Raw genomic sequence first — 27894 nt, forward strand, 5'->3', positions numbered from 1 at the left:
ACCTCCTGTAAGGCCAAGGCAATCTCGGGTTGGCCTCTGCCTTGGGCATCTCTGTGGATCAGTGCCCAGGAGACCACTGCCTTGCACCCAGACCAGCCTGTCCCCACACTGCACCTCACATTGTCCACAGTGGCCACAGGACTTACCCTTCCCTTGCTGCACAGTGCTGCTGCAGTGCTGCCTTCATCCTGCCCCGGCCCTGCAGTGGTGGTTGTGGGCACCCGCCAGGGCACGAAGGGGTTAAGGCGCCTGGGGCTGGTCTTCGGGGAAGGGACAACCTCTCCTTCCCACATCTGGAATCAATCGGGGCTGCAGAGGCTGAAGCATTCCTGAGCACTGAGGTGGAGGCTGCAGTCTGACGGCCATGGGGCCCTGCCGCTGCCTGCTCTTTGCGCTCCTCGCCGTGGCCCTGCACGCCCAGCAGCAGCAGTTCATGGAGTACGTGGAGCGACGTCTCACCCTCCTGGAGGTAGGGTCCTGCACCCCACTTTGCCCTGCTCCACCCTACTGTGGAGCTCCAGGCCCTTCCTGGCAGCCAGCGGGGCTGGGAGCAGGGCCGGGTTGAGGAGGAGCCAGGATAGGAACCAAGCACAGGAGGTTTCACTTGAGCTTAAGAAGAGACTCGTTCGGTGCGAGAGTGCAGGAGCCCTGTGGCAGGCTGCCTGGGGAGGTTGTGGAGTCTCCTTTGGAGACTTCTAAAACCCACCCAGACACTGTCTGGGTCCAGGTGTATCTGCATTCTCAGGGGCTGGTACTAGATAATGCCCAGAGGTCCCTTCCAACCCCCACCATTCTCTGACTCTGTGAGGATGGGTGCAGGAGCGTGGCAGGGAGGGGCACAGAGACACGAGCACCATGGTTGCAGTGCCCTGTGGCTCTAGGTGCTCCCACAGCCCAGCACAGGCAGTGGGATGGTTGCTGTGAAGCGCAGAGACCTCTAATGTGCCCTTGGCCACCCCAGGAGAGGATCTCGCAGTGGCATGACCAGAGCAGTCGCTACTCCACGGAGCTGCGAGACTTCAAGAACCAGGTGCTGGGGATGCTTGAGACAGCGGAGAAGGAGCGGGAGGCGATGCGGTCGGAGGCAGAGAGCGCAGCGGTGCGCGTGGACCGGCTGGAGCGGGAGGTGGACTACCTGGAGACACAGAACCCTGCACCGCCCTGCGTGGAGGTGGACGAGACATTGATGGAGAAGCAGGTGGCCACGGCAAAGCAGAGGAAGAACGAGAAGTACACGAAGCTGACAGGTGAGAGGCTGCTCTGGCTCCCTGGGAAGATAGTCCTGGGCCTTTCTGAGCCACCTGGGTCTAAGACTCCCCTAGCTGTGTGCCATGGCATTATGTCCCAGCACAGCATCTCTCAGGTGTCTCTGGCACAAGATCCTGCATCCTGAGAGCTGCCTTTGGCCCCAAAGCAGGGCTGGTGTGGGGATGGCCTCGTCTATCCATGGCATAGCTGCAGCAGGGTGTCTTGCTGTCACCAGGGGCAGCACAGCAATGAGTGTGCAAGGCCTGAGGGTTAGGATAGGACACGCTGGGACTTGTGTGGGTGGGAGCTGTCCCCGCTGCAGACCTGGGTGGCTTCCCAGGCTTTCACAGTTGCTCCACTCTTGCAGACTGCAGCGACACCATCGCAAGTGTCAGAGCCATGAAGATCCTGAAGCGTTTCGGCAGCACCTCAGGGCTCTGGACCAAGGACGCCGCAGGGAGCTCTGAGAAGATCTATGTCTTCGATGGCACTGCCAATGACACTGTGTACGTCTTCCCCCGCATGCGGGAGTTCACCCTCTTCTCTGCCACCCGCAAGGCTACCCGCATCAAGCTGCCCTACCCTTGGGTGGGCACTGGGCACCTCATCTACAATGGGCACCTCTACTACATCCGCCAGCAGGGCCCCTTCCAGGTGATCAAGTTCAACCTGGCCAACAAGACAGTGGTGGACAGCTCAGTGTTCCCAGCCGAGGAGCAGATCCCTGTCTTTGGGCTCTCCCCCTTCACCTACATCGAGATAGCAGCTGATGAGGAGGGGCTCTGGGCCATCTATGCCACCAAGGAGGATGAGAAGAACATATGCCTGGCCAAGCTGGACCCCACCTCGCTGGACATAGAGCAGATGTGGGACACGCCGTGCCCGCGGGAGAACGCCGAGGCTGCCTTCGTGGTGTGCGGGGCGCTGCACGTGGTGTACAACACGCGGCTGCCCAGCCGCTCCCGCGTGCAGTGCGTCTTCGACGTCAGCGGCACCCTGGCCCCCGAGGACGCCTCCCTCGTCTACTTCCCCAAGCGCTACGGCTCCCACTCCAGCATGAAGTACAGCCCCCAGGAGAGGCAGATCTATGCCTGGGATGATGGCTACCAGATCATCTACCGCATGGAGATGAAGAAGAAGCTGCAGGTCTGAGGGGCCACGGCAGGACGCCCTCGGACGTCCTCACACCTCCAGCCGCTCCTCCCAGACAAGAGTGGCTCTGCCCATCCTGCCCCACGGGGCACAGCCAGCCCCAGTGTGGGATGGCATCTCTGCCCCACCTCTCATCACTGTGAAACGATGAAATGCTGGACCTCTGCCCCTGACCACCCCCACCCACTGGCACCAGCTGTCTCTGACCAGGACCACCCTGCAGAAACCGGGACTAATTTAATGAGTGTTCTGCTCTGTGATGTAATGAATAAATACCATGCAGCGAGCAGGTGCCTGTGGGCAACATGGGGCCCTGGGGCCCTGCCAGAGCTACAAGCTCCATGTCACCCCAGTCACCCAGAAAGCACTTCCCAAGGGTGGGGTGTCCGTGCAGGACAGATCAGTGAGCACAGGCAGCTCCTTGGCTGAGGGTTTGGGAAAGAGGGCTGGACTGGGGCACTGGGCTGGAGTTTTGGGCAGGGACTTAAGTTAGAGCTTTGGGTCAGCTCCTGCTGCAGTCAGCAGACCTCTGAGCCTGGCCAGGGCCAAGCTGTTTTCCATGTACAAGTCTGTCAGCAAACAGCAAACCCCCTTAATCTGAGAGGACAACTGGAGGTCTCCCGTGCACGCTGGGGCAGTGACTGGGCCAGCAGGCACAATACGCAGCTGATTTCCTGAGTTCCTGTCTAACGAAGCTAAATCATCTCCCTCCTGCAGCTGCAGGGTCGCCACCAAGCCTTTAGGTAACGCCCCTGAGCCCCTTCCCTTCCCTGTTTCACCAGCGCTGGCTCTCTGCGTAGTCCCACAGCTGCCTGCTTTTAGTCAGGCTTTCAGCATCCCCCCCCCCACCTCGAGGCGAGCTGTCCTGCCCTGAGGAGGTGACTTGGTATTTGCTTCAAGTTCCTCTCTATTATAATTAAAATCTCTTCTGGTTGCATAAGAAAAAAGATGTTTGAATACACACTTTGAATGACTGTAATTGGATGGTGCTGAAAGTTCAACACACTGCAAGTCAAGCAGAGGAATTATCCAAGTGTGAAGGGCTGTGTGAACTGTCAAGTTAATTTATAGCCCTTTTCAAGATCAATAACTACAGTAACAGAAATATAATTTTCAGGAATTGCAGAGCTGTAAATAATTGTGCCAATGATTTCTCCAGCCTCAATGAAAATTGACAGGGCAGTAACAACTCTGCACCAGAAACCATCTTCTAACCTGAGAGAAGTCCTGCAAAAGCCGCTTCTGGCTCAGCCCTGGTTGCAGCTGCTCACCCCAGCACGGGCAGGATGGGCACAGGCACCGTGAGCAGCTGCCCCAGGCCCACTCGTGCTGAGCATCACGAGTTCCTTAAGTGTTTTAATCTCCTTAGCTAATCTGCCTCTTTAGGCTTCATCTTGCGTGGCAGGAGGGCATGGAGCCTGCGTGGCCGAGCGCCCTGCTGGGGCCCCAGCTGCCAGGAGCAGACACAAAGACCAGCCTGTCCAGGACACCCGTGCCCCTTCTACCAGATCCTGCCAGGAAGCCGCTCATGGAACGGGAGCAGAACTGATTTCTCTCCGCAGGGGCTGCCCAAGGTGCCGCTTTTGCCGGTGGGTTGTGTCCCATGGAGCAGAATGGGAAAGCAGGGCCAGGGCAGGACCCCTGCGAGTGCCAGAGGGGTATGGCGCTCTCCTTTGGGACACGTTCACTAAGAGAAAGCTGCGAGTATGAGGGGGGCATGCGGGGAGGGTATGAGTAGGATCTGCACCCCAGAATGCATCTTCAGTAACCACTCACTTGTGCAATTTGTTTTGTGCAAACATTTCGGCCATGAGAAGCAAGATAGGAAAATAGCTGCAGTGCCTGATGGGCTTCTGAAGCACAGCACTTATCCAGCACTCCACATCTTCAAAGCACTTCAAGAACCACCAACTAATTAATCCTCGGAAGAGCCCCGCAAAGCAGCGCAGCAGCACCTCCCTTTGCTGACAAACACTGAGGCAAGAATCGCATCTGATCATTAGAAGTGATTCAACTCCAAGCTGGCTGAAGGCAGCCCGGGGGAAAGAGTGGCAGCTCCCTCACCGTGGTCCCTGCGTTCCAGTTCAGCCGCGGGCAGGTTCCATGCAGCCTTCTCAGACAACCAGACCCTCTCTCCCCGCGGGAGGTTGTTAAGACCCTTCACTTCCAAGCACGCAGCCCCACTTACCCCCTGGTGGGGCTGGCTGTGGCACAAAGGCTGCCTCGTTCCCACGTCCCCTCAGCAGCGCCGCACGGCCAGGTCGTAGCTCCCCGTGCCGAGGGGTTGGTGCAGATTGTGCCAAGGTGAGTGCCCCAGTGAGGTCACCACTTTCCCGCAGAGCCCTGGGCTGTAATTGCCAAATATTTTATCTCGTTAGAGATGAGCCTCTGTAAGTAATGAACCCTTTCATCTCTGCTCCTCTTGAAAAAAAGCCTCCTTGTTGGAAAGCAATCTGATAAAGAAAATGGAGAAGTTAACAGCAGGAAAGGGGAAGGAAGATCTTCTGGTTAATTTCTTCCCCTTTGTCTAATTCTCAAAGATATTGACTTTTTTTTTTCCCCTTTCCCCCTCCTTGACTCTTTTCCAGCTCACAGAAGCTATTGATAAAGTGACACAGTTCTGCACGGAGCATTAGAGCCAAGGGAGCTAAAATTAAAAGTGGGCAAGTTAAACAAGTGTATTATAAAGAAGGCATTGTAGTGAAACAAGACGGGGGGGGGGGGGGTGGGGGGGGTGATGTCTCCATTTAATCCTCTCTTAATGGCTGGCTGGTGAGGGTAATCACAGGCTGCTAACGGCAGAGGTACCTCTGCCCACGTAACAGCTGCCTCCGCTCTAGCTCCTCACACACGAACTGGGAGGCAGCAAAGCATCCTACCCAGGACTTCCAGCAGAAGGGGGAGGACACTTGGTGGATAAGAAGTTACCCATGGCACAGCAATGTGCCCTTGTGGCCAAGAAGGCCGATGGGATCCAGGGGTGTACTAGGAAGAGTGTGCCCAGCAGATCAAGAGAGGTTCTCCTCTCCCTCTACTCTGCCCTGATGAGACCTCATCTTGAATACTGTGTTCAGGTTTGGGCTCCCCAGTTGCAGAGGGACAGGGATCTGCTGGAGAGAGTCCAGCAGAGGGCTACAAGGATGATTAGGGGACTGGAGGGCATGGCTTATGAGGAGAGGCTGAGAGACTTGAGACTTTTCAGTCTGGAGACCTCTGCTGTGCTGCAGCTCAAAGGAGGGGACAGAAACTGATATTCACTTTCAGAGGGCACATCCTGCAGAATGATGAGGTCCCTACAGAGCTCGCTTCACACCCAGCCCAGCCAGCCTGGGTGCAGGAGATGTCTGGGCTCCTTCTATCCTCCCTCCCCCTCCTGTGCTGCCATATCTGCTCCTTCTCTTCCTCTTGTCAGGAAGATTAAAAATAAAGTCTTCAAATTTGGAGCTCAGATCCCTGTCAGGGGAGCTGTGGTTTGTGACACATGCAGAGTTTCATTATTTTCTGGACAGTTTCATTTACTAACAGCATTTGCAGCTCTCTCAGTGCTTGGATCAATCTGGGTTACTGTGGAGGTGGCTCTCATCTGGGGGCAACACATCTGTCTGCAGCCAGCAAGGACCTGGGTGACACAAAGAGGAGCAGGGCAGGCAGCTCACCCTGCCCCAGGGATTTCACACAGCCTGTAGGCTACCTGATTTCTCCAGGAGCTTCTCTGGGGTGTTCTCATTACTAGTGCTATTATTATGAAAGTTCTTTCCTAGGGACAGAAAAATCCTATCTCAGCTCTTCAGCTGAGCAGTTCTTTAATTTCTTTCCTCTCGGAAAATCAGCTCCCCAGAGCCTTTCTGGAATAGATCCGAATTTGCCACTTAATCCATCTTCCTGAGGCAGAAGTGCTGAGGGATGCAGTGATGCTCTCTGCTCAAAGAAGGGCTTGGGCTTCCCTCCCCAGCACTTTGCCCTGGCACTGCCACAGCCTGGAGATCACAGCTCCGAGAAAGATGAGATGAAGGTTTGTCTGTTTGCTTCCAGCTCCCTCAGCCTAGGTTGGGGTTTGCTGGAACACCAAGTTTGAGGTCCCAGCCGAGGAAGGGTGAGCAGTGCAGGCAGGGCAGGTCCTTGTTCTGCCCAGGGCTCCAGCACCTACAGCTTCACCATCGCTGGAGCAGCACAAGGACATGGGGCCTGTGGGTGGCCAGAGCAGCTGCCCCCACCCTGTGCTGTGCTCCTGCAGAAACGGTGTCCTGCAGCTGCAGGTGTCTGACAGCCTGGAGCGAGCTATAACCATGGTAACTGTGATCATTATGGAAAATTGCTGCCATTACTACGGAGGTAGGGTCAAAACAAACAGAAATTACCAATTTCTCTGTTTCTAACAAAATACAGAAGTGTATTGTTGGCTCAGTTAAATGGATGTCTCCAGCATTACCTCCTCACCCTGCTAAACGAAGAGGATGCAAGGATTAACTCTGCTGTGGAATTGTTCAGGCAAGGAAAAACGAAAGGTCTGATCCATGAGAAGCATCTGTCCAGAAATAGCACTTGTGTGGTATGGAGGGGCAGTGAGCACAGGGCAAACAGCCCATCATGGTACAACGACATCTTCTGAAGGCACCAGCAGCAGCAGCACGAGTGGGTGCATGGTGCAGTCCTTCCCGATGGGTCCTTCCCAGCCCACAGACACCCATGTCCCCGGAGTGTCCCTGTCTCTGGTCCCAGAGTATTTGGTCACCTCTGATCTGTCGGTCCCCAAAGCTGCAGGATTTGTTCCTCATCCTGTGCCGAGAAGCAGTACTTTTCAGACTGCCTAGCCCTGTGCTGACACAGGGGGTGCAGGGCTCTGAGCACATGGAGATGAAGTGCTGCTGAGGAGCGTGGAGAGCTCTGAGCCTGGGGGACCGTGAGGAGGGGCAGGGTAGGGGCTGCAGCAGGACAAGAGCCCCCAGCAGGCGGGAGCCCACCCGACAGCAACGCCTTGGGCAGGCGTCCCGCAGGGTGGGAGCAAGGCTTTTAACAGGTAATTAGACATGCCAGGAAGGGGGGGTGGAGGAAAGCAATAAATGTTAACTCCTCAGTCAGTCTGCAGTGGAAGTCCACTCTCTGACCTCCAGGTAACTTCTGCTTATCAGGTGCTGGAGCCCAGCCCACAGCTTTCACAACCCTTCTCAGCTTTTAGTTTTCATTCCCGTTTAACCTAGAATTGCTTCAAGCACTGCAAGCTGGAGGACACAACAGCCTGGCACGCAGGCTGCAGACTGGAGCTGTGCTTTGTAACTGGCTCCTGCAGGAGATTGCTCCTCACAGTTTGCTCTAAATTGTCAATTCTTCCTTAAGTGCAGTATTCCAGGAACGCAGAGTTTTAGATGAGAAGCAGTTTCCCCCAACTGAGTCACCTCCCGTGTCAGTGTCAGCTGCCATCCCCTGCTTCCTTCCATTCCTGATCCAAGCTCGCCTCAGAAATTGAAATGTTCAGCTTGTTACAGAATAAATAAGAAAGGAAACTAATTTAATCAGGAGACATCAGCGCCAATAAATCCCAGGACATTCGGCACAGCTGGGGTGCAGTGTGGCTGTGCTGTGCATCGACTGTGCATGGCCCCGGGTGACCGTCAGCTGTCTGCAGGCAAGTCTGTGCCACTGGCTTGCACTGCTGCCTTTTCTGTTCTCCCCTTCACTGCTGAGCCCTTTCCACGGGCTCAGAGAAACAATGCTGCCTTAGGAAATAATTCTTTTCATAGCAGCATCAATTCCGTTCCTGCTGCCAGAACTCTTGCTCTGGTCACAACGTCAGACGCTCCCCTAGCGCAGTAGCATCCAAGAACCCCGGGGTGGCACGAACCTAACTGGTGGCATCACCTTGGAGAGGGGAGCTGGGAAGGACTCTCTCCCATGCCAGCACTGGGTGCTTTATCTGGAACACCTCATCTGCTGTCCACACGATGCTGTCTGGGGTTTGATGGCAGGAGGCAGAAGCACTGCCCTTGCATCGGGGCCAGGCAGGGCACGGTGTGAAGCCACAACAGTGGGGACAGGGATGGGCCATTTCTGCTGCTTCATGCCCCTATGGGTTTGTGAAGTACAGGGAGGCTTTGGGTGGCTGGTGCCATGCTGGAAGGCTGCTGTGTCTGCACACAGAAGCCTGGCACAGCTAGGTCTCTGTTCCCAGGACAGTGTGTGCCACTCCAGAGGCACTGGGGATGCTGCATCCTTGCAGCCCCGAGCAGCAGAGTCCTCTGCGTGGAGCACCCGTGGCTGCAGCTCACTCCCTCTGCTCAGCCCTCCAGCAGGACCCTGCTGAGGCAAGGAAGGAAAATTCTCTCTGTGCTCACGACACAAGAGCCAGGACAGCACATCCCTGCTCCAACGGCTCAGCAGCCCTGCAGAGCCTGCACAGCGTGCAGCAATTAGAGGTTCATTAGATAAAGCTGAGGTTATGCAACAGGCAGAAAGATCCTCCTGGTTTCTGTCACTGTTACGTCCTAGAAAGGCTGCATTAATCCATCTCCAGCAGGGTCTGTACCTGGTACTGAGCCTTCCCTCAGAGCAGCAGTGCTCAGGGGGGTTACACAGTACCCCGTTGGACAGAACCAAGCCCGTTGGGGGTCCTGTAGCATGGAACCAGTCTAGTGGGGCCACAGTCCCCAGCAGACTGGTGCAGAGAGAGGACTGTCAGAGCTGGGAGACTCGATCCACAGCTCAGGGCAGGGGGGCAGGAGGGGTAGGCAGTGTGGTCTCAGCTCTCCCGGGGGAATCTGCAGAGCAAGGAGCAAAATTCTCTTTCATTTCTGTAAGCTATCAGCAAAGTGACTTAATTAAAAAATCACTGCTCCTCCACTCAGTCCCCCACGGCAGCAAAGGAACCCTCATCTCCTAAAGCAGCTTGAAATGGAGAGGGATGTGCAGTCGCTAATGAGAGATTAGGAGAAAGTCTTCTGCTTTGGAAGTAATTAACAACCCAGAGAGCAATCCCATAGGTGAGTTTGCTGCCGGTGCCACCGCTTCACTCCGCCTGCCTCCAGCGCTGCCGCCAGGGCAAGGAGCCAATGTCCTCCAGCCCTCCGGACAGACCCACACCTTGGCCCCGTAAGACACCTCCTGAGGGGAGCAATCCCTTCCCCCCCCCACTTTGTCCTGAGCCAGCTGCTCCCTATGGCTCCTCCTCCGGCCTGGGAGGGATCTGGGATGGGATCTCAGCAAGGCAGACAGCGCAGATGGGAAGATGCCACTTCGGGTTTGGGACATTTCTCTCCTCATCATCTTCCTGATGTTGCAGGTTACCAAGTCCCGCACTTGGCTTCGGTGCTGCCTGTTCCCACGGCAACAGAACATGCTCTGGGTTTGCCTTGACCCATTCTGGGCTACTTCATTAGCTTTAATGAACAGCATCTTTAATAGAGGCCTGCACTGGGTTTTCCAAACACATGTGCTTTAAATCCCATCTTTTTAATTACAAATGACAGGAGAACATAAGATACATAATTATATTTGCATGACTAATGCACTGTATTAAAAATACATACATAGAAAGCTGTAACAGCTAATGGCAAATTATCTTTGAGAAAAGTCCAGGGGGAAGGGGAAAAAATTATATATATATATATAATTCTTAACAACATTCCAGCAGCATTTCCACTGAGGGCTGACTGCAAGGCTCTGTCAGCCAAGCAGAGCTGCTGCCATGCCTCTGGCACTGGGGCAAAGATACAGATTTTCTAAGCCTCTGCCTGCCTTCCTGTGCCCAGCATGGCAAAGAGGAGCCAAACTCCACTCTTCCCAGGCACACCTGAAGCATTGCTCTCTTGACAACAGAACTGCAGGATGCATCCAGTTGGAAGAGACCTCAAAGGTCATCCAGCCCAGCCAGCACCGAAGGGTCAGTGCTAAACCATGTCCCTAAGGGCCAGGCCTTTATAGCACTTGAATGCCTCCAGGGATGGTGACTCCATCACTGCTCTGGGCATCCTGTTCCAATGGTCCAACCCTGACTTTGGGGTCATGTTCACCCCAGCAAGAAGCAGGCTATGCTGCTCTCTAGTGCAAAATGAAGACTAGGTATATTTTGCTGAAAGAGGAAAACCAACCATCCCCAGCTCCTCTCTGTCTGTTTGCAGTGCCCAAGTGCTGGTTGTATTCTCACCCATCATGAGGTCTTTGGTCCAAGCACTGTGTCTCAGGACACAACCAGCAGCTCTGGTGCTGTGCCTGTGAAGCAGAGGCATCACTTGAAAGCCAGACCTCCCTGGGCACTCACCACACTGGGACTGACACAGAACCATAGAATCAACCAGGTCAGAAGAGACCTCCAAGATCATCCAGGCGTGATCCAGTTTTCCTGGGCACTGCATGCTGGGGATCCCTGGGACCATGAGGGCTGGAGCTGGAATGGGACAGCCTCTGCCCTGGTTGTGCACCCAGTCCCAGCAGAGCTCAGAGCGAAGCAGTTGGGTTTGTGCAGCTGGTAGCTGTGACTCCGTGTCCCAGGGAGGTCACCCTTGCATGTTGCATTATCCCTAGGAATTAGATTCCTGACCTGGCATTTGTATAACTGAGCAGCTGCACTGCTGTGCATGGTCCTAATGGAAGGAAGAATGAGCAGGGTCCTGGGGGAGCAAAGCTCCAGCACAATGCGACCGAGAAGTCCACGGCTGCTGGGCTGGAGAGGTGGCTGAGAGGGCAAACAACCAGAGCAGAGAAAATGGACAACAGAGAACTGAGATAAGGATCCCAAGGAACAGAGCTCTACTTCTCTCAAATGAGCTATAATTTTGCTGTCTAATTTATTACCCCATAAATGGAGACAAAAGTACCTGGACTGAAGGTACTTGGATTAAAGACTGACAGCTGGGACTGTCACGGGGGGTGGAACAGTCACTCCTTTCCCATCTCAGCTTCCCACACAGCACAAAGAGCAGAGCTTTGCTGTGGCTGAAATCCACTTTCCACGGGACACTTTCCCATTTTTTTCACATGTACCATTCTCAGGTGAGTGGGAGGGCACCTGGCTGGGATAGTTCCTCACCCCTCTGGCCCCTTGCAAGGAGCAGTGCAAGGGACCCATGGGATTTCCCTTCTCCCTGTGTCCCTGTGGTTAAACCAGCACTCACCAAGGCACAGCACCTCAGGGTGTCTTACTCTTCCTGCAGTCAGTCACTGCTCTGTGAAACTGAAGGCTCTGAAACTAAATGAAAAAAAGAAAGGGGAAAGCAGGGGGGAGGGAAAAGGAAGGGCTGGGAATGCTCTTGTGTGTGTTGATTTTGTTTGCAGCACTCACAATAAAATAGGCCTTTCATTTGTGGCTGCTTGCAGACTTCACAAAGTCACCAGTGGCCAGCACGTGGTTTGTGAGCATAGAATCATAGAACAGAATAGAATCAACCAGACTGGAAGAGAGCTCCAAGCTCATCCAGTCCAACCTAGCACCCAGCCCTGGCCAATCAACCAGACCATGGCACTAAGTGCCTCATCCAGGCTTTTGTTGAGCCCCTCCAGGGACAGAGACTCCACCACCTCCCTGGGCAGCCCATTCCCATGGCAAATCACTCCTTCCCTGGCCCGTGAGCCCAGCAGCAACACATCAGGAGGTGCCACCAGTCACCTGGCACCACTCATCCCAGCATGCTGCCAGCAGCCACAGGACCCACAGCAACAGCAGCAGCCCCAGCAAGGGAAATTCTCCTTTGCAGTGAGGCTCAAAGGGACACAACAGAAAATCCTCCCACTGGGCATGGCCTTGTGGTGGACCTCTGGATTTTGCTTGTTAATGTAAACATCCCTACAAGTTACTTATAGCTGTGTGGTGTGGAAAGTGAGGAGAAAGCAAGCAACTGAGCTAATCCTGGGGTGGCTCTTACACAGGGCTCAGCTCCTTCGGGGAGTGATAATCTCTCTCTAGATGAAAGCAAAATGTTTGCCCTGGCACAGATTCCCTTGGTCCCGTTGGTGTGACCAATGTTCTTGAGTGGCTGCACTGAAGCGGTGACAAACACACAATGGTTCAATTATTCTCTCTCCCAGGGCTGTGGCAAAACCTGGGCATTGAAACTGTAAGTGTAGGGGGTCTGAGCCATCCAGGCGTGGGTGCTGCTCACCAGCCTGAGATGCAGCTTCCCAGGCATGCAGGTGACAGGCAGCATTGAGTGGAAATTGATTATCGGTGTGAAGCAAGCGTTAAAAATAGAAGCTCTGTGTCAAACCCCACTTGTGTTTTGACTAAATCCTGCATAACCAGAGAATGGGGAAGAGACAGAGATTAGACAAAGAACACCGAAACCCAAGAAGCCAGGATTAAAGGAGAGAAGGATTGGAGTGGGTCAGTGCAACTCATGAGGGCCAAGTGCCGTCCTGCACCCAGCGGGCACTGCGGTGCCTGCTCTTGGGGGCCTCTTTTGTCACAGGTGCTTTGGTCTGCAAACCTGCTGGAGGCATTTCCAGCTCCTGGTGCTAGCTCGGGAAGCTCCATTCGGCTCAGGTCAAGGTTCCAGGGCTCTGCAGTCAGTATCTGACCCATCCATCACTGTAAGTCTGTGATTTTGAGTGGTTAGAAACCCCTTCCCACAGAATCACACAGAAGCATTCAGGTTGGAAGAGACACTCAGGATTCAACCCATAGCCCTACCCTACAAGGTTCACCCTAAACCGTATCCCCAAAGCATGACTTTTAAACACATCCAGGGTTGGTGACCCACAAGAAGAACTGGACCATTCCCAGAAAGGATGGACTGTCCTGGGAAGGGTTCTCCTCAGCCATGGAATCATAGAATCATAGAATCAAGCAGGTTGGAAGAGAGCTCCAAGCTCACCCAGCCCAACCTAGCACCCAGCCCTGGCCAAGCAACCAGACCATGGCACTAAGTGCCCCAGCCAGGCTTGGCTTCAACACCTCCAGCCACAGCCACTCCACCACCTCCCTGGGCAGCCCATTCCAATGCTAATCACTCTCTCTGACAACAACTTCATCCTCACATCCAGCCTAGACCTGCCCTGGCACAGCTTGAGACTGTGTCCCCTTGTTCTGTGGCTGGTTGCCTGGGAGAGCCATGTCCCTGTGTGGAAGTCTGCAGCACCCATGCTGGAGAGCTGCTGCAGCTTTACCTCTTTTTTGTGTTTTTCAAACACATTTGTCCTCCTCTGCAACTGGTGCTCAGCAATCCCCCAGGGGCTGTGCAGGGAGTGTCCCAGGACAGCCAGGAACTGCAGGGTTCATGGCCTAGGAGTGCCTGCTGCAGCTCACTCAGCCTGGCCTCACACCGTGCCAGGGCTGTCATCACATTTTAGAGCCTCCACTGTGCTTACTGCAGAGTCACACCGCACACAATTACTGCTTTCACAGGAGGAGGAATTGCACCAGACAAGGCAAGACTTACAAATAAAAGGGTTTGTTTTATTATTGTAGCATGTGGCACAGCAAATTAAGACACGAGGTGCAATGAGAAATGATGTGTTGGTCCCTCACTGGAGAAAGGATTCATCTTACCCAGAAAAATGATGCCAACAAATGCCTTCTTCTGCCAGTCGTGATGCTCAGTGAAGGCTGATGCTGTGACATTTAAGAAGATGGAAACTGAAGCTGACCTGAAGAGTGTGGCTGATGGATGCAGTTCTGCTGGCCCCACGTGAGGAGGAGTGGCTGCCTTGCTAGCAAATTCTATTTTGACAGGAAACCAAAATGTTTGTGTTGACTTAATTGGATTGCAGTGGAACAAGCAGCACTGACGTTGCTATTAACTCAGAGAAAATCCACCAGCAGGAAGTGTCCAAAATCCACAGCTGCCTGATAAGGATCAGCTGATTTAGCTCATACTTGGGGTGTCTTTACTCTGCTTTTGGCCTTGGCAGGCAAGCAACCAGCAAAGCTTCCTTTTTTTCCCTCCCCCCCCCCCAAAACTTGATCATTCTCCAGAGTTTGGACCTTAGAAATTACTTTCATTAAGGAAATGCTGAAGATAAAAGTCTGGAAGTGGTTTGGGCTTGTATTGGTTGTGGTTTTCTATTTCTCTTTACCCTTCTGTTCACCCTTTGCTAGCAGGATGGTGGAAGAAACAAAGATCTAAGTGTACATGCAAGGATGTTGCCTGTTCCTGTAGCTTCTCTCCCCTTTATCTTCACACCCCTCTGGTGGCAGCAGAGTTCTCTCCACTCGGACAAGGCAGTGATGCGCAGGGAGAACGAAGGAGCAGCAGCTACAAAGGGGGCTTCAGACACTGTTCATGCAAGGAGCTCTAGGGACACTTCAAATACAGGGAATAAAACCCAGGTTCCCCCCACCCCCGAGGCAACCGACAGCACTTTTTATATATGACCGAAGGAATTTGGGGTACACACTGCACAAACTTCTAACAGCTCATCAACATCTCTACACGGACAGAAACCTGGGAGCACACTGCTGACCCTGGGCTGAGCACAAGAACAGAGCTGCTGAAGGCCAGGAGAAGCATCTTCTGCTGCAGCTCTTCCACGCCGGTGCGGGCAGCAGGGCCAGTCCATGAGCCCCTCGCTGCCGCCCGCTCTGCCTGCAGACCTTCAGAGCGTCTTGGCACTTTCCCAGCCTTCATACACACTAAAAACTATGTTACATATTATTTTACAGAGCAAACATCCAGCCCTTGTCTCAGTCCACTTTCTTTGCCTGGAAACAGAACCACACAATAAAAGCCACCAAAAAAAAAAGCAAAACACCAAAAGAAAACCAAACCCAAACCAAAAACTAAACCCAAAACATCACCTCTGGAGACGAATCAGGCAAAGACAAATCTGGCCACAGAATGGGTTTCTGCCTTGACTTACGCAGAACAACCAGACTGGAAAGTCTGGCTGCTGCTGCTGCCACTCAGCAACAAATCACTGAGACTCTGGGCCAAGTGCAAAACGAACTTGGTTTAGTCCCCTCCTGCTGGCTGCGCCCCGGATCACGGCGTGGGTGGTGGTCTGGGCGAGGGACAGGAGCCCTGGCTGTCGAAGCTCGCTGCCCGGCCGTGCCACTGGTGGGAGAAGGAGAAGAGCGAGGTGTGAGCAGATGGGAGAGGCCCTTTGAAGCCCTTCAGAGCCCTCAGCGTGGTGCCAGCTGTGGCTCTGCCCTGCTCTGCCGTGGTTCGGCTTGCTGAGCGCTGTGGGTTAACCGTGCGGGGAGGGCTGCTGAGCACTTTGCTGCTTGGTGCACAGTCAGGAGGGCTGCTCACCAAAAAAAAAAACTCAAACAAAACAAAAACCCCCAAATTAAGGAAGAACAAACAAAGTCTGTGTGTGCTGGGAAGAGCAAGTTTAGATTTATGTTGTTTCCTGCTTTGCTGCCATCTCCTTCTGCCTGACTGCACAGCTGCCTCAGTCTCCTCAGGCTGGCATCCTGACCACTCAGAAGCTGTGTTCCAGTTTTCAGAAGCCCCCTTCAAAGTCGGGAAAGACACACTCTGGTTTTACAGCTGCTTTTACAGGCACATCACTGAACCTGCCTGATGGATGTGTCAGGAAGAAATAGCAAAGGGTGGGATGGCTGAGGAACACCTGAGAGGCTGAGCCACATCTGAGAGGCTGAGGCACACCTGAGAGGCTGAGGAACACCTGAGAGACTGAGGCACACCTGAGAGGCTGAGGCACATCTGAGAGGCTGAGGCACACCTGAGAGGCTGAGGAACACCTGAGAGACTGAGGCACACCTGAGAGGCTGAGGCCACAGCAGCCAGTGCCAGCAGGACCTTGGGGCTAAACCTGGGCACAGATCTGTGCCAAGGGCAAGGGATCACTGTCAGAATAACGCAACAGCAAGTGGGATTCTCATCTCTTGCTCACAAACTCTCCTTCTGAATGGCTGTGTGAGGAGGTCACTACTTGGAAGCTTGTAATTAATGATTCATTCACACAGGGTCTGGCTTTCACGGTGATGATAGCCATTAAAGAAGCACAACTATTACAGTGTGCTGCTCACTGTTGATAAACACAGAGCAACCAGAGACATGAAATTGAACAGAAGCAAGCTCCCTAAAGACTCCGGCAATGAAAGAGATGAAAGAGCAGCATGGGCTGAGATTCTGAGCTGTAAAAACACAGCATCAGCTCCTTTTTATGGCCAGAGTTCTTTCACAGCACACCAAACACGGCAGCTAGTGTGCCATAAGGAACTTGCAGGGTCCCCACCCTTATCTTCACCCATCTGTGGTGCTGAGCTGTGCGGGGAGGGGGCCAGGACAGCTAACGGCAGACAGCGTGGGGAGAGGGCAGCAGGCAGGAGCAGCTCTGTGCTCCTGGGCTACCAGCTCCACCCAGCCATCGCTCCGTTTACACACTCAGAGAGACAAATCAGGCTCAGCTCTCTGGCTTTCAAAGATCAAGCACTCACTCGGGAAAGACCCTGAAGTACAGCAGAGGCTGCTACTGATCGCCAGAGCCAGCAGAGCAGAGCATGAGGATCGGCTAGAGAGGAAATGCTCCATTTGCTGGTGCCCAGCTGCAGCTGCTCTCCAACATGAAGATGATGAAGATGATTGCTCACAGTGGCAGCACAGCCTGAGCTCACCACACAAGGACAAAAAGGGGATGGAGGCTCAGCAGCCTCTCGCTCAGCACCTGTGGTCAAGGATGGGTTGCCCAGAGAGCTGGCAGCTCAGGGGCCTGAATCACAGGGGCTGGCAGGTGGCTCTGCCCATGGCACCACCACCCAGTGATACCACTCTGGCCTGGGCAGCCACTGTGTGCATGGAGACCTGGCACTGATGGCACAGGATAGAAAGGCCAAATTGCTTTTAACAAATGCACAGATGCATGTGGAAAAGATGATGTGATTGCTTGTAACCAGCAGAGACCATTTCCCATCAGCTTCTCTCCAGGAGCCTGTGCCTTCCCTGCTTGTTGTTTTTAAGCTGCACTGGGGATTTGCAGACAGCAGAGCTGGAACTTAAAAGGGCAAATAAACACAGGGACCATTTGCTTGCTGGCTCTGTGCACCAGAAATACCAGAACAGATGATCAGAGGCTTTGTTTTTCCCTTTCCTTTCAAGCAGAGCTCCTGACCTGTGCGCTAGGGGGAGGTGAAATGATTCACTGAGGTTTTTTTCCCAAAGTCCTGGGGGCTCAGGAGCACTTTTCAAAGTACAGTTTAGAAGGTGAGTCATCTTTCATGCCTGCCTTTATTTCTCTGAGTTTTGTCACAATAATTATGTCCTTTTTTTTTTTTTCTATTGACAATCAAAAACTTTACATGAGCCTTTTGCTCAAACTCCCACCTGCATCTGAAAAAACCTTCTAGTAAAGTCACAGACTGCAGAAGAAGCTCCTGCCCCTGGGTCAGAGCTGGCTGTGAGGTGCTGCAGATGACACAGACCTGGAGCTGATAATCAGATGGCAGATGGTGAAGTGTTTGTGCTGAAACTGAGTGGTCATAGAATCACAGAATCAAGCAGGTTGGAAGAGAGCTCCAAGCTCATCCAGTCCAACCTAGCACCCAGCCCTGGCCAAGCAACCAGACCATGGCACTAAGTGCCCCAGCCAGGCTTGGCTTCAACACCTCCAGGGATGAGGACTTCAACACCTCCAGGGATGGGCACTCCACCACCTCCCTGGGCAGCCCATTCCAATGCCAAGCATTCTCTTTGCCAACAACTTTCTCCTGACATCCAGCCTAGACCTCCCCTGGCACAACTTGGGGCTGTGTCCTCTTCTTCTGTTGCTGGGTGCCTGGCAGCAGAGCCCAACCCCACCTGGCTACAACCTCCCTTCAGGGAGCTGCAGACAGCAATGAGCTCTGCCCTGAGCCTCCTCTGCTGCAGGCTGCACCCCCCCAGCTCCCTCAGCCTCTCCTCACAGGGCTGTGCTCCAGGCCCCTCCCCAGCTTCGTCACCCTTCTCTGGACACCTTCCAGCACCTCAACATCTCTCTTGAACTGAGGAGCCCAGAACTGGACACAGCACTCAACTCACAGATGTCTTCAGAGAAGAATAGAATAGAGATGTCATTCAACTTCCCCCTAACATCCAACCTATACCTTCCACTGGCACAGCTTGAGACTGTGTCCCCTCATTCTGTTGCTGGTTGCCTGGGAGAAGAGACCAACCCCACCTGGCCAAAGCCTCCCTTCAGGCAGTTGTAGATTGGTCACTGGTGTCCAGCTCCATGTGGTGCTGGGAGATCACAGAATGACAGAATCACAGATCAGAGATTGAAAGTGACCTCCAAAGATCATCAAGTCCAATCCCCCTGCCAAAGCAGGTTCTTCTAGGGTAGTTCACACAGGAATGCACCCAGGTGGCTTTTGAAAGTCTCCAGAGGAGACTCCACAACCTCTCTGGGCAGCCTGCTCCCTGCCACCCTCACTGGGAAGAAGTTTCTCCTCATGTTGAGGTGAAACCTTCTCTGTTCCAGTTTGTACCTCTTGCTCCTTGTCTTATTGCTGTGTGTGGGCCACCAAAAAGAGATTGGTCCCCTCCACTTGACACCCACCCCTGAGGTATTTCTACACCTACATGTACCAGTATCCCTGATGGCATATGCTGCCTGCCCAAGCACTGGTGGCTCACATGGACCATGCCAGGGCTTAGCATGGCCAGGCTGGTGGCAGCCTGCTACTGCTCACCACCATTACAGCTGCACACTGCTTTAACTCTGGTTTGATTGACACCAGTTCCACACAGGTGACCTGGGTTGGCTTCTCCTCACCTATGCTGCTGCAGTGTGGGATTCCAAAATGCCTCATGCCAGTGAGGGGCACATCTGAGCTGGGGCAGGAGCAGCCAGCAGGGGCTGTGTCCTGGGCAGAGGAAGGAGCAGATTTCAGAGGAACACTGTTTGCTGCATACTAATTCAGACTACAGTGAAGGATCAGCAAGCCTCATATCTGCCTTGCAGCAGAGCTCAGTGTCTGGGCTTCAAGAGGGAAAGAAGATTCTCTGGTTTGAAAAGATTTTGGCTTTGTGGCTTTGAAGGAAAATGCCTTCTTAGCTGTGGATAGAGTGGGAGGTTTTATTGCCTTAATTGTACTATCACTGGCCACAAATGCTGACTTTCTTTTCAACCCTGAAGTGTCATTTGTGCCATTTCCCACATCTCAACCCTCCAGAATTTACGACCTAAATCGGGCAAAAACCAAAGAGCTCTCTTGGAGTGTGAGAAAATGGAGTGAGAGGAGGAAGAAAACGCTGGAGATGGTCACAGTGCTGCCCAGGCATTTCAACTCTGCCTTATCATCTGGGGCTGCAATCAAGCAATCCTCTCTCTCTGGATATGCTTTGAGCAATTACATTTGGTCTATTTATTCCCCCTCCAAAGCCTTGGAGATGAGTCAACAGGAAAATCTTTCAGGGTAAAATAAAATTGAAACTTGAAATAGGCAATATCCCTGGACAATTTGTTCTGCAATCAGATGAGCATTCTCTTTCCTTACTGCTTGCAATCTCTAACTGGGGAAAAAAAAAAAAAAAGAAGAAGAAGGGAAAAAAAAAGAAAGAAAAAACCCCAATATGGTAAGAGTCACATCTGTAAATGCAGCCTCTTGCGTTCTTGCTTGCAAGCTCAAGGAGCTATTTTGAGACCAACAGAGATGCTTCTTTTCCAGAGTTCATCTCTGGTGAGAAATATTCCCTCAGCTCTTGTCAGAAAATAGAACCACAGAATCATAGAATCAGTCAGGGTTGGAAGGGACCACAAGGAGCAGCCAGTTCCAACCCCTCCCTGCCATGGGCAGGGACACCCTACCCTAGAGCAGCCTGGCCACAGCCTCATCCAGCCTGGCCTTAAACACCTCCAGGGATGGGGCTTCAAGTGCCTCCCTGGGCAACCCATGCCAGGCTCTCACCACTCTCATGGTGTGCTGGTTTGAGGCTAATTTTTACTGAGAGAAATGAAATCCTTAGCTGTGAGAAGAGAGAAGAAAGCCAACAGTAACCTGTATGATCATTCTTCTGAGGAACACAACCAGTCAAAACAGAGCTAAGGCAGGCACCTCTCACACCCTGCTCAGCTCTCACCTGGGGCTGTGCCTTCTCTCTGGGGGTCTGCTCTCTGTGGCTGACTCTGCCTTTAGCTCTCTAATCCACCTAACCCCTTTTTCCTCTAACCTCCTTGCTGTCCTTTTGTGACACCTCACCTCAGATCTCCAGGTTTATGATGTGAGATGTTCGTGGGCTGATGTGGTTATTTTGGGAGGGAGGGAAAGAGGGAGGGGGAAGGGGCTTTGGGTCGGGAGCCCTCCTGGGGACTCTGTTTCTGGGAGGGGTACTGTGCCTCAGTGTTACCTTTAATTTGTATATAACTGTATCTATTTGGGTATACCTGCCTGTATATTGGGCTAAACTGTAATTACAGCTTCATTCCTTAATTTCCAGCTGAGTTCAGTCTGGGTGATCTTCTTAAGGGGGGGGGGGCAGGTAACTCCCAAAACATCACACGTGGTGAAGAACTTTCTCCTCACATCCAGGCTGGATCTCCCCACCTCCAGCTTTGCTCCATCCCCCCAGTCCTGTCACTACCTGATAGCCTAAATAGTCCCTCCCCAGCTTTTTTGGAGGCCCCTTCAGATACTGGATCCCAAGTGCTAGCAGAAGCTCTCTGAAAGCCTTCGACAGGATCACTCAGGCACAGCACATGCACTAAAAAACCAAACCCAACAAAAACCTCCACACACCTCTTTGAGAGACTTCTTCACCTCCACTAAGGGATGCCAGTGGGCGATGGGCTTGCGTGGGTATGCCAGCATCTCATTCCAGTGGTCTCTGCCCAGTCCTTCAGCATTGACCCCCACACGGCAGACCCCAATGATCTCATTGTGACCTACTCTAGAGAACAACAGAAAATCAACACAATCAGCTCTGGCTTAGGCTGCCCAGCTGCTTTTTGACCACAAGTTCTGACCCTGTGCCATCAGTGCCACTAGACACAGGGCTGGTGAAGGTGAGCTGGCGTAGCTGCACAACAGCCTGGTCTTGTCTGTGTGGCCACCACAGAATCACAGAGCTTTAGAGGTTGGAAGGGATCTCCAGAGATCTTTGAGTCCAACCTCCCTGCCAAGGCAGGATCCCCTAGGGTAGTTCACACAGGAATGCAACCAGGCAGGTTTTGAACATCTCCAGAGAAGGAGACTCCACAGCCTCTCTGGGCAGCCTGTTTCAGGGCTCTGTCACACTCACTGTGAAGAAGTTTCTCCTCATGTCGAGGTGAAACCTTCTATGTTCCAATTTGTAGCCACTGCTCCTTGTCCTACTGCTACCGATCAGTGAAAAGAGATTGGCCCCAGCCACTTGACACCCACCCCTCAGATATTTGTACCCATGGATAAGATCTCCTCTCAGTCTTCTCTTCTCCAGTCTAAACACCATCACTAGAAATAACCATAACAGCTTTAAAATGGTTTGAACTGTGGAAGGCTCCAGAGACAGAAGCTGGAGGGATGTGTGATGTAGATGAGCCCAGAAAGATCAGGTCCAAGTTCAGCAGTGGATACTTCAGACAGCAACTGCTGCTCAGAGGATGAGCATTGGCTGCCTAAATTGGGAAGGTGGTTTTCAGGACTAGCAAATAGCAAAGGAGGACACTCAGGGAAGTGTCATAAAGTAAAGCATCATCACAAAGCTCTGAGCAGTCTGATGTAGTTGAGGGCACTCCTGCTTACTGCAGAGGGAGTTGGACTAGATGACCTTTGGAGGTGCCTTCCAACCCAGACCATTCTATGGCTTGGCTTTACCATACCTACTACTCTAGCAGGTGACTTCCCACAACCACAAGCCCCACTTTAACAGCAAATCACTGGGGGCAGATTGATTCGACAGAGCTGTGCAATCCAAACCCTGAGAGTGAGGAAAAGAGCTGCTGAGCACCCAAGCAGCACCCAGTGCGTTGTTTTCCCCTCCAGCTCTGCAGAGCCTCCCACCTACCGGTCGTAATCCATGACAGAGATGAGCAGGCTGACTTGGTCCATGTTTTCTGGGGGGATGTCAAAGATTATTGCTTCATTGTAAGTGGGGTTCAGTGTGTTCTTCTTTATGGTGGTTTTCTTCTTTTTCAGTCTTCGCCCATCGCAGAGCAAAGACACTTTGACATAGGGATCTGGAGAGGAAGAGAGGAAGAAAAGGCCTTCTGATTCTGGAGGCTCATTTTGTTGCCATCACCTAGTCTGAGCCTAGCTGGGGTGTTTTGGTGAGAGGAATTAGATGATAGGCTGTGAAAAGGAGACAGTGGTGATGTCTGCTTCACTCATAGGCTTGCTGAGATGTATGAGAACAAGAACACAAACACAGATAACAGAAGTTGCTCTCTGTCTTTGGGAATGGGTTTAAAACATAATTCTGCTGTCATGGTTTTGTTTGTAGCTAAAACCCAGAGAAACCTCTGCCAGCTGTTTCCACAAGGACACAGCCTCAGCACCAAGAGACATATGCCTGCTGTCCATGGAGGCTACTTTGAGGGAGGAGGAGGCAGCGTGGGTGTGATGTGGTCCTTAGCCACCCAGCACCTACCTGAGTAACCTGTGATATCCATAGCTTTGAGGTTCCTGCATTTAATGACTGTTAAGGTGAGGCGACCTGCAGTTGGCAAATAACAAAGGGAAAACATGATCTCTCCCAGGTCCACGCTTTCCTTTAACAAAACAGAGAAGACATCACATTGGCAACGTGCAAGAACCAGCCAGGCTGCCTCCAGCCTCCACCACCACACTTCCTGCACTGGTGCAGGCTTTTCTCTGCTCTGCCCCTCTCAAGTGCATGGCCCTTTGCTGTGTGGTGATGCTTCCAGTGTATCCCAATGCTGTTTGGCTAAAAGTGAATGCAAGCAACAGGGAGGGAAAGTGTGTCCTAATGCTGTTGCTTTAAATCACTGCCTCAGCAGGGTGTGAGCAACCTGCTGCACCATTGCAGCTCTGTCTGCTCCGTCGCTTAGGCAGAGTGAAGTGAGAGCTGACACCATTAAGGACTTCAGTTCAGCATCGAGTTGTGTTTGAAGGCACAGTGTGTGCCTCGCTGTGCCGAGCGTGTGACACCAGCCTCTGCTTGCTCGAGCGAAGGAATGCAACACAAACAGAGCGAGGTCACAGGGAGGTGAGACCTGCACAGGCAGCAGAGCTGTGTGCTCTGGCTGGGCAAGCTCCAGAGCTTGAGCACTGTGTCCAGTTCTGGGCCCCTCAATTTAAGAGAGATGTTGAGGTACTGGAATGTGTGCAGAGAAGGGCACCAAGGATGTGAGGGGCCTGGAGCACAGCCCTGTGAAGAGAGGGTAAGGGAGCTGGGGGTGTGCAGCCTGCAGAAGAGAAGGCTCAGGACAGAGCTCATTTCTGTCTACAACTACCTGAAGGGAGGCTGTAGCCAGGTGGGGTTGGGCTCTGCTGCTAGGCAAGCAGCAACAGAAGAAGGGGGGACAGCCCCAGGTTGTGGCAGGGAAGGTCTAGGCTGGATGTTTAGAAGAAATTCTTCATGGAAAGAGTGATTGGCATTGGAATGGGCTGCCCAGGGAGGTGGTGGAGTCACTAGCCCTGGAGCTGTTTAAAAGGAGGCTGGATGAGGCACTTAGTGCCATGGGTTAGTCAACTAGAAGGGTTAGGTGCTAGGTTGGACTCAGTGATCCTGGAGGTCTCTTCCAACTCAGATAATTCTGTGATTCTGTGACTTTCTGGTACAGTCATTGGGGCAGCAATAGGGGGTGAGGAAATTTACTGGTACCACACACTCTGGCAGAGTAACTGGGTGATTTGCTCTGAGCTGAGCACCAATCACAAGGTGGTTACAGACCGGGGGTACATAGCTTTGAAACAGAGGAGAGCCATGAAGTGGTTGAAGTGTTCAGGGGCAGCTGAGCTTTCAGGTTGTGAGATGCCCGTTATCATTTGGACAACCAAGCCCTCTGAGATGCCTTCAAGAGCTAACAAGCACAGCGTGAGGCAGGGGTGTGTGCGTATCAACAGCGAATTTACCAGCAGATGGCACTCAGAAACATTTGGCAGCTTCTGGATTACAGAGGTCAACACAATTTACTCCTTTAATGCTCCGTAAAACAACTTTTACACATCTACTTTAGCACCTCTTGACTACTACAGCTCTTAAGAGCTCAGCCCATCAGCACCTTGCTCACAGGAGGTTAGGAAAAAGAAAATAAGCAAAGCAGCAGCAGCATTTAAACTAGAGAGCATTCTCCTCTGCAGCCAGCAGAGAGATTTCCAAACACTTCCCAAAAATGGGTTTAAAAGGGAAAAAAAAACATCATATTTTGTACTCACAGATCCCACATCTGTAGAGCAAACAGCTCTACAGATCTGTTTATTTTTAGAAGTGGAGTGTTTGATGTGTTTCAATGTGCTATAATGATCTGCTGAAAAGGAGCTGTAGCTGCTAGTAGCAGACTGATAGCACTGGAGAGACAAGTAAATGCATTAGCCACTTAGAGCCCTGCTAAGTGTTGGGAGAAAAGATCTTGTTGATGGATGAGAGTTTTGCCAAATGATTTCCTTCTTGTCCTCTGGTAAGGCAAAGATTAGATATTTATTGCACTTAGCCATTTGGAATACTGATGAACCTTGCATAAAAGTTGTGACTCTTGATGGGACTTTACTTGCAAAGAAATCAAAAGGGTCCTCAAGCACAGTGTGTATGGAAACAGCAGCAGCAGCAGCCAAGCCTTGTCTGGACAGCACAACAGATAAGTAGACTTGCAAGGACCTCAATCAATGCTGTCTAAGGAGGTTTCTAAGAGTTTCATACTCTCACCCACTCAGAGTTCCCACTCTGCTCTCTTGCTCCCCTTGGTGAATCAATGTCAAGAGACTGTTCCTCACAGCCACGAACACAGGAGTGCAGGCAGTGTCCTGCACTACATCATCTTCTAAACCTGGCACTCCACTGAGGGTCTCTCCCAGCTCCCCGAGGAGCAGTGTCCACAGGAGCTGTGTCCACTCACAGAATCACAGAATGTCAGGGGCTGGAAGGGACCTCCAAAGCTCACCCAGTCCAACTCCCCTGCCAGAGCAGGATCTCCTATACCAGATCACACAGGAACACATCCAGGCAGGGTCTGTGTCCCTCCAGAGAGGGAGACTCCACAGCCCCCCTGGGCAGCCTGTTCCAGGGCTCTGTCACCCTCACAGGGAAAAAAATCTGCCTCATGTTTACCATAAAGTTCCTCTGCCTCAGCTTCCACCCTTGCCCCTTGTCCTGTCACTGGGCATCACCCAGCAGAGTTTGGCTCCAGCCTCTTGGATCTCATCCTTTACATATTGATAAACATTAATGAGGTCTTCCTTCAGTCTCCTCCAAGCTGAAGAGCCTCAGCTGCCTCAGTCTTTCTCACAAGAGAGCTGTTCCACTCCCTTAATCATCTTCTTGTAGGTTACAGGCATTGAGACATTTCCAAAGTTCCTATTGGTACCTCTTAGGAAATAATGGAAGCTCTGAATCAATAACTTGAAACCAGAACTCTTTCCCTGATGCACAAGATCATTAAGCTAGCAGTGAAGTGCTGCTGACCTGAAGAGCTCCTATCAGTGCTTAAGTGCATTCCTCTCTTCTTGCCCGCATCACTGCTCTGAGGTATTCTTAGTCACCCAGAGCTTTCCTTGGGTATTATGAGAACTGTGTTTACCCTTCTCAGTTTTGATTAAACAGAAGTGTCCTCAGGTGTATTACAGCTGGCTGAGATGTGCCATTTCCTAAAGAAGGGCACAGAGAGAATGCTTGGATGGCACCAAATGACGCACAATGTTCTGCTGGAACAGAATGTGTTTTGTCCATGGCAGGGGTTCTGCTCCTTGCACACCATCTCTAGAGGCTTTTCCTTCTCCCACTCTGCTCTGCTCTGGTGAGACCCTACCTGGAGTACTGAATCCAGTTCTGGAGCCCCTATGACAAGAGGGATGTGGAGATACTGGACCATGTCCAGAGGAGGGCCAGGAGGATGCTCAGAGGCTGCAGCAGCTCTGCTGTGAGCACAGACTGAAAGAGTTGAGGCTGTTCAGTCTGGAGAAGAGGAGGCTCTGAGGTGACCTTCTTGTGGCCTTCCAGCATCTGGAGTGGGCTACAAAAAAGCTGGGGAGGGACTTTTGAGGCTGTGAGGGAGTGCCAGGACTGGGGGGAATGGAGCAAAGCTGGAGGTGGGGAGAGTCAGAGTGGATGTTAGGAAGAAGTTCTTCAGCATGAGAGCGGTGAGAGCCTGGAACAGGCTGCCCAAGGAAGTGAAGGAGTCGCCATCCCTGCAGGGATTTAAAAGCTGCTGTGGGACACGGTTCAGTGGTGATCTGGCAGTGCTGGGTTAATGGTTGGACTGAAGGATCTTAAAGATCTCTTCCAACTGAAATAATTCTGTGATTCTAAGCCACGGGGTCACATCAACCACTAGGAAAGATCTGACAGGGTCTGTGCTCTCGGCCAGAGAGGTGAGGATATCTCATAACCCAGTTTCAGAAATAAGAGGGAATGACGAAGACGACGACTGCCTTGGAATCCAACTAAAGCAGTTCAATCATTTGTTTGCCCTCAGAATCAGCCAGGTCCTCCTGGGAGGCCAGCAGAGGAGCAGACAGCTATTATGTAGAGGTTAATGTCACTGCTTCTGTGCTCGGCGATCGATGTGGGAAGGTGACTTCTGCCAGCTGCCTGCAACACTGGGAGTGGCTGTGACTGAGCCTTCTCTGCTTGACTTTGCCTTCAGAGGGAATTCAACCCACCTACCCCTACCCCCTTCAGGCTCTGTTCCTACTCAATAGCTGTCCTGCACACACTGAGGGACCACGCTCCGCAGCGCAGGGAAGAGCCAAGGCAGGTACTCACTGTCGTTGCGTACTGAATGTCCTTCCAGATGGAAGTCTCCTGCGAGAGGTCCGAGGCCTCAAACAAGTTCTCCAGTATCACTTCTCCTATCATGTCGTGCCTGGAGAACCTGTCGAAGTCAAAGACGCTCAGGTGGAGCTTCCTGCTCACCAGCTCCTCGTGGGGCACAGGGAAGTGGAAGGACTCGTCGAAGGTGGGGTTCAGAGTCTTCCTGTGGACTCGCGTCTGGAACTTGCGCTTTCTGTCCGGCAGGAGGTAGATCTTCACGTAGGGATCGGAGCTGCCGCAGAAGTCTTTGGCTGGCAGGTCGAAAGCCCTGAGAATTCGGACAGTCAGCGTCTCCGTCTCGTAGTCGTACTTGAGGGTGAAGTTGATTTTCCCACAAGTTTTGGATGCTTCTTTTTTAGGGTCCTCGGAGTCAACAGATTTTTGCTTGTAGAGCTCAGGCTTGATGCGCCCGATGCTGGTGGGCTGCTCAGCCACCGCCGGCGCCTCCATGCCGTAGTCCACGCTGGACACGTGCATCTGCCGAGGAAGGTGCCTCTTGAAGGAGATGTGCCTGCAGCAGGAGGACACAAGTGAGTGTGGTATTCCAAGGGCATCTCTCTCTCTTTTTCCTCTGCTGGGTTACTGATGCTAGGAAGCAGAGAGAGCACAAGAAAGAGTGTGCCAGGTGCTCCTGACCGCTGCAGGAGCCACCTCTGTGGTGGAAATGAACAAACTCGGTGGGCATAGGAACCAGCCCAGCAAATTTCCTACCTCTCAGAGT

General features: G+C 52.5%; 2 protein-coding genes across 3 annotated transcripts in view; one reads left to right on the plus strand and one right to left on the minus strand.

Annotated features, from left to right (window-relative positions):
- The first annotated feature begins 317 nt into the window (after nt 1-317).
- On the plus strand, nt 318-3379 carry OLFML3 (olfactomedin like 3). Its single transcript, XM_064173504.1, has 3 exons — nt 318-469; nt 962-1247; nt 1616-3379. Exons 1-3 carry the CDS (start codon nt 365-367, stop codon nt 2398-2400), a joined length of 1176 nt encoding a protein of 391 aa, XP_064029574.1. The 5' UTR covers nt 318-364; the 3' UTR covers nt 2401-3379.
- A 10895-nt stretch (nt 3380-14274) lies between these two features.
- Nucleotides 14275-27894, minus strand: part of SYT6 (synaptotagmin 6) — a 36818-nt gene continuing 23198 nt past the window's right edge. For both annotated transcript variants that reach the window (XM_064173632.1, XM_064173633.1), the window contains exons 3-7: nt 27126-27684; nt 22833-22953; nt 22251-22422; nt 21005-21155; nt 14275-15377 (exon numbers count right to left, since the gene is read on the minus strand). In XM_064173632.1, coding sequence (XP_064029702.1) covers nt 15306-15377; nt 21005-21155; nt 22251-22422; nt 22833-22953; nt 27126-27684 — 1075 coding nt within the window. In that variant the 3' untranslated portion in view covers nt 14275-15305. The remainder of the gene's footprint in view (nt 15378-21004; nt 21156-22250; nt 22423-22832; nt 22954-27125; nt 27685-27894) is intronic.

This window comes from Pogoniulus pusillus, chromosome 39, assembly GCF_015220805.1.
Source record: "Pogoniulus pusillus isolate bPogPus1 chromosome 39, bPogPus1.pri, whole genome shotgun sequence".
NCBI classification, from domain to species: domain Eukaryota; kingdom Metazoa; phylum Chordata; class Aves; order Piciformes; family Lybiidae; genus Pogoniulus; species Pogoniulus pusillus.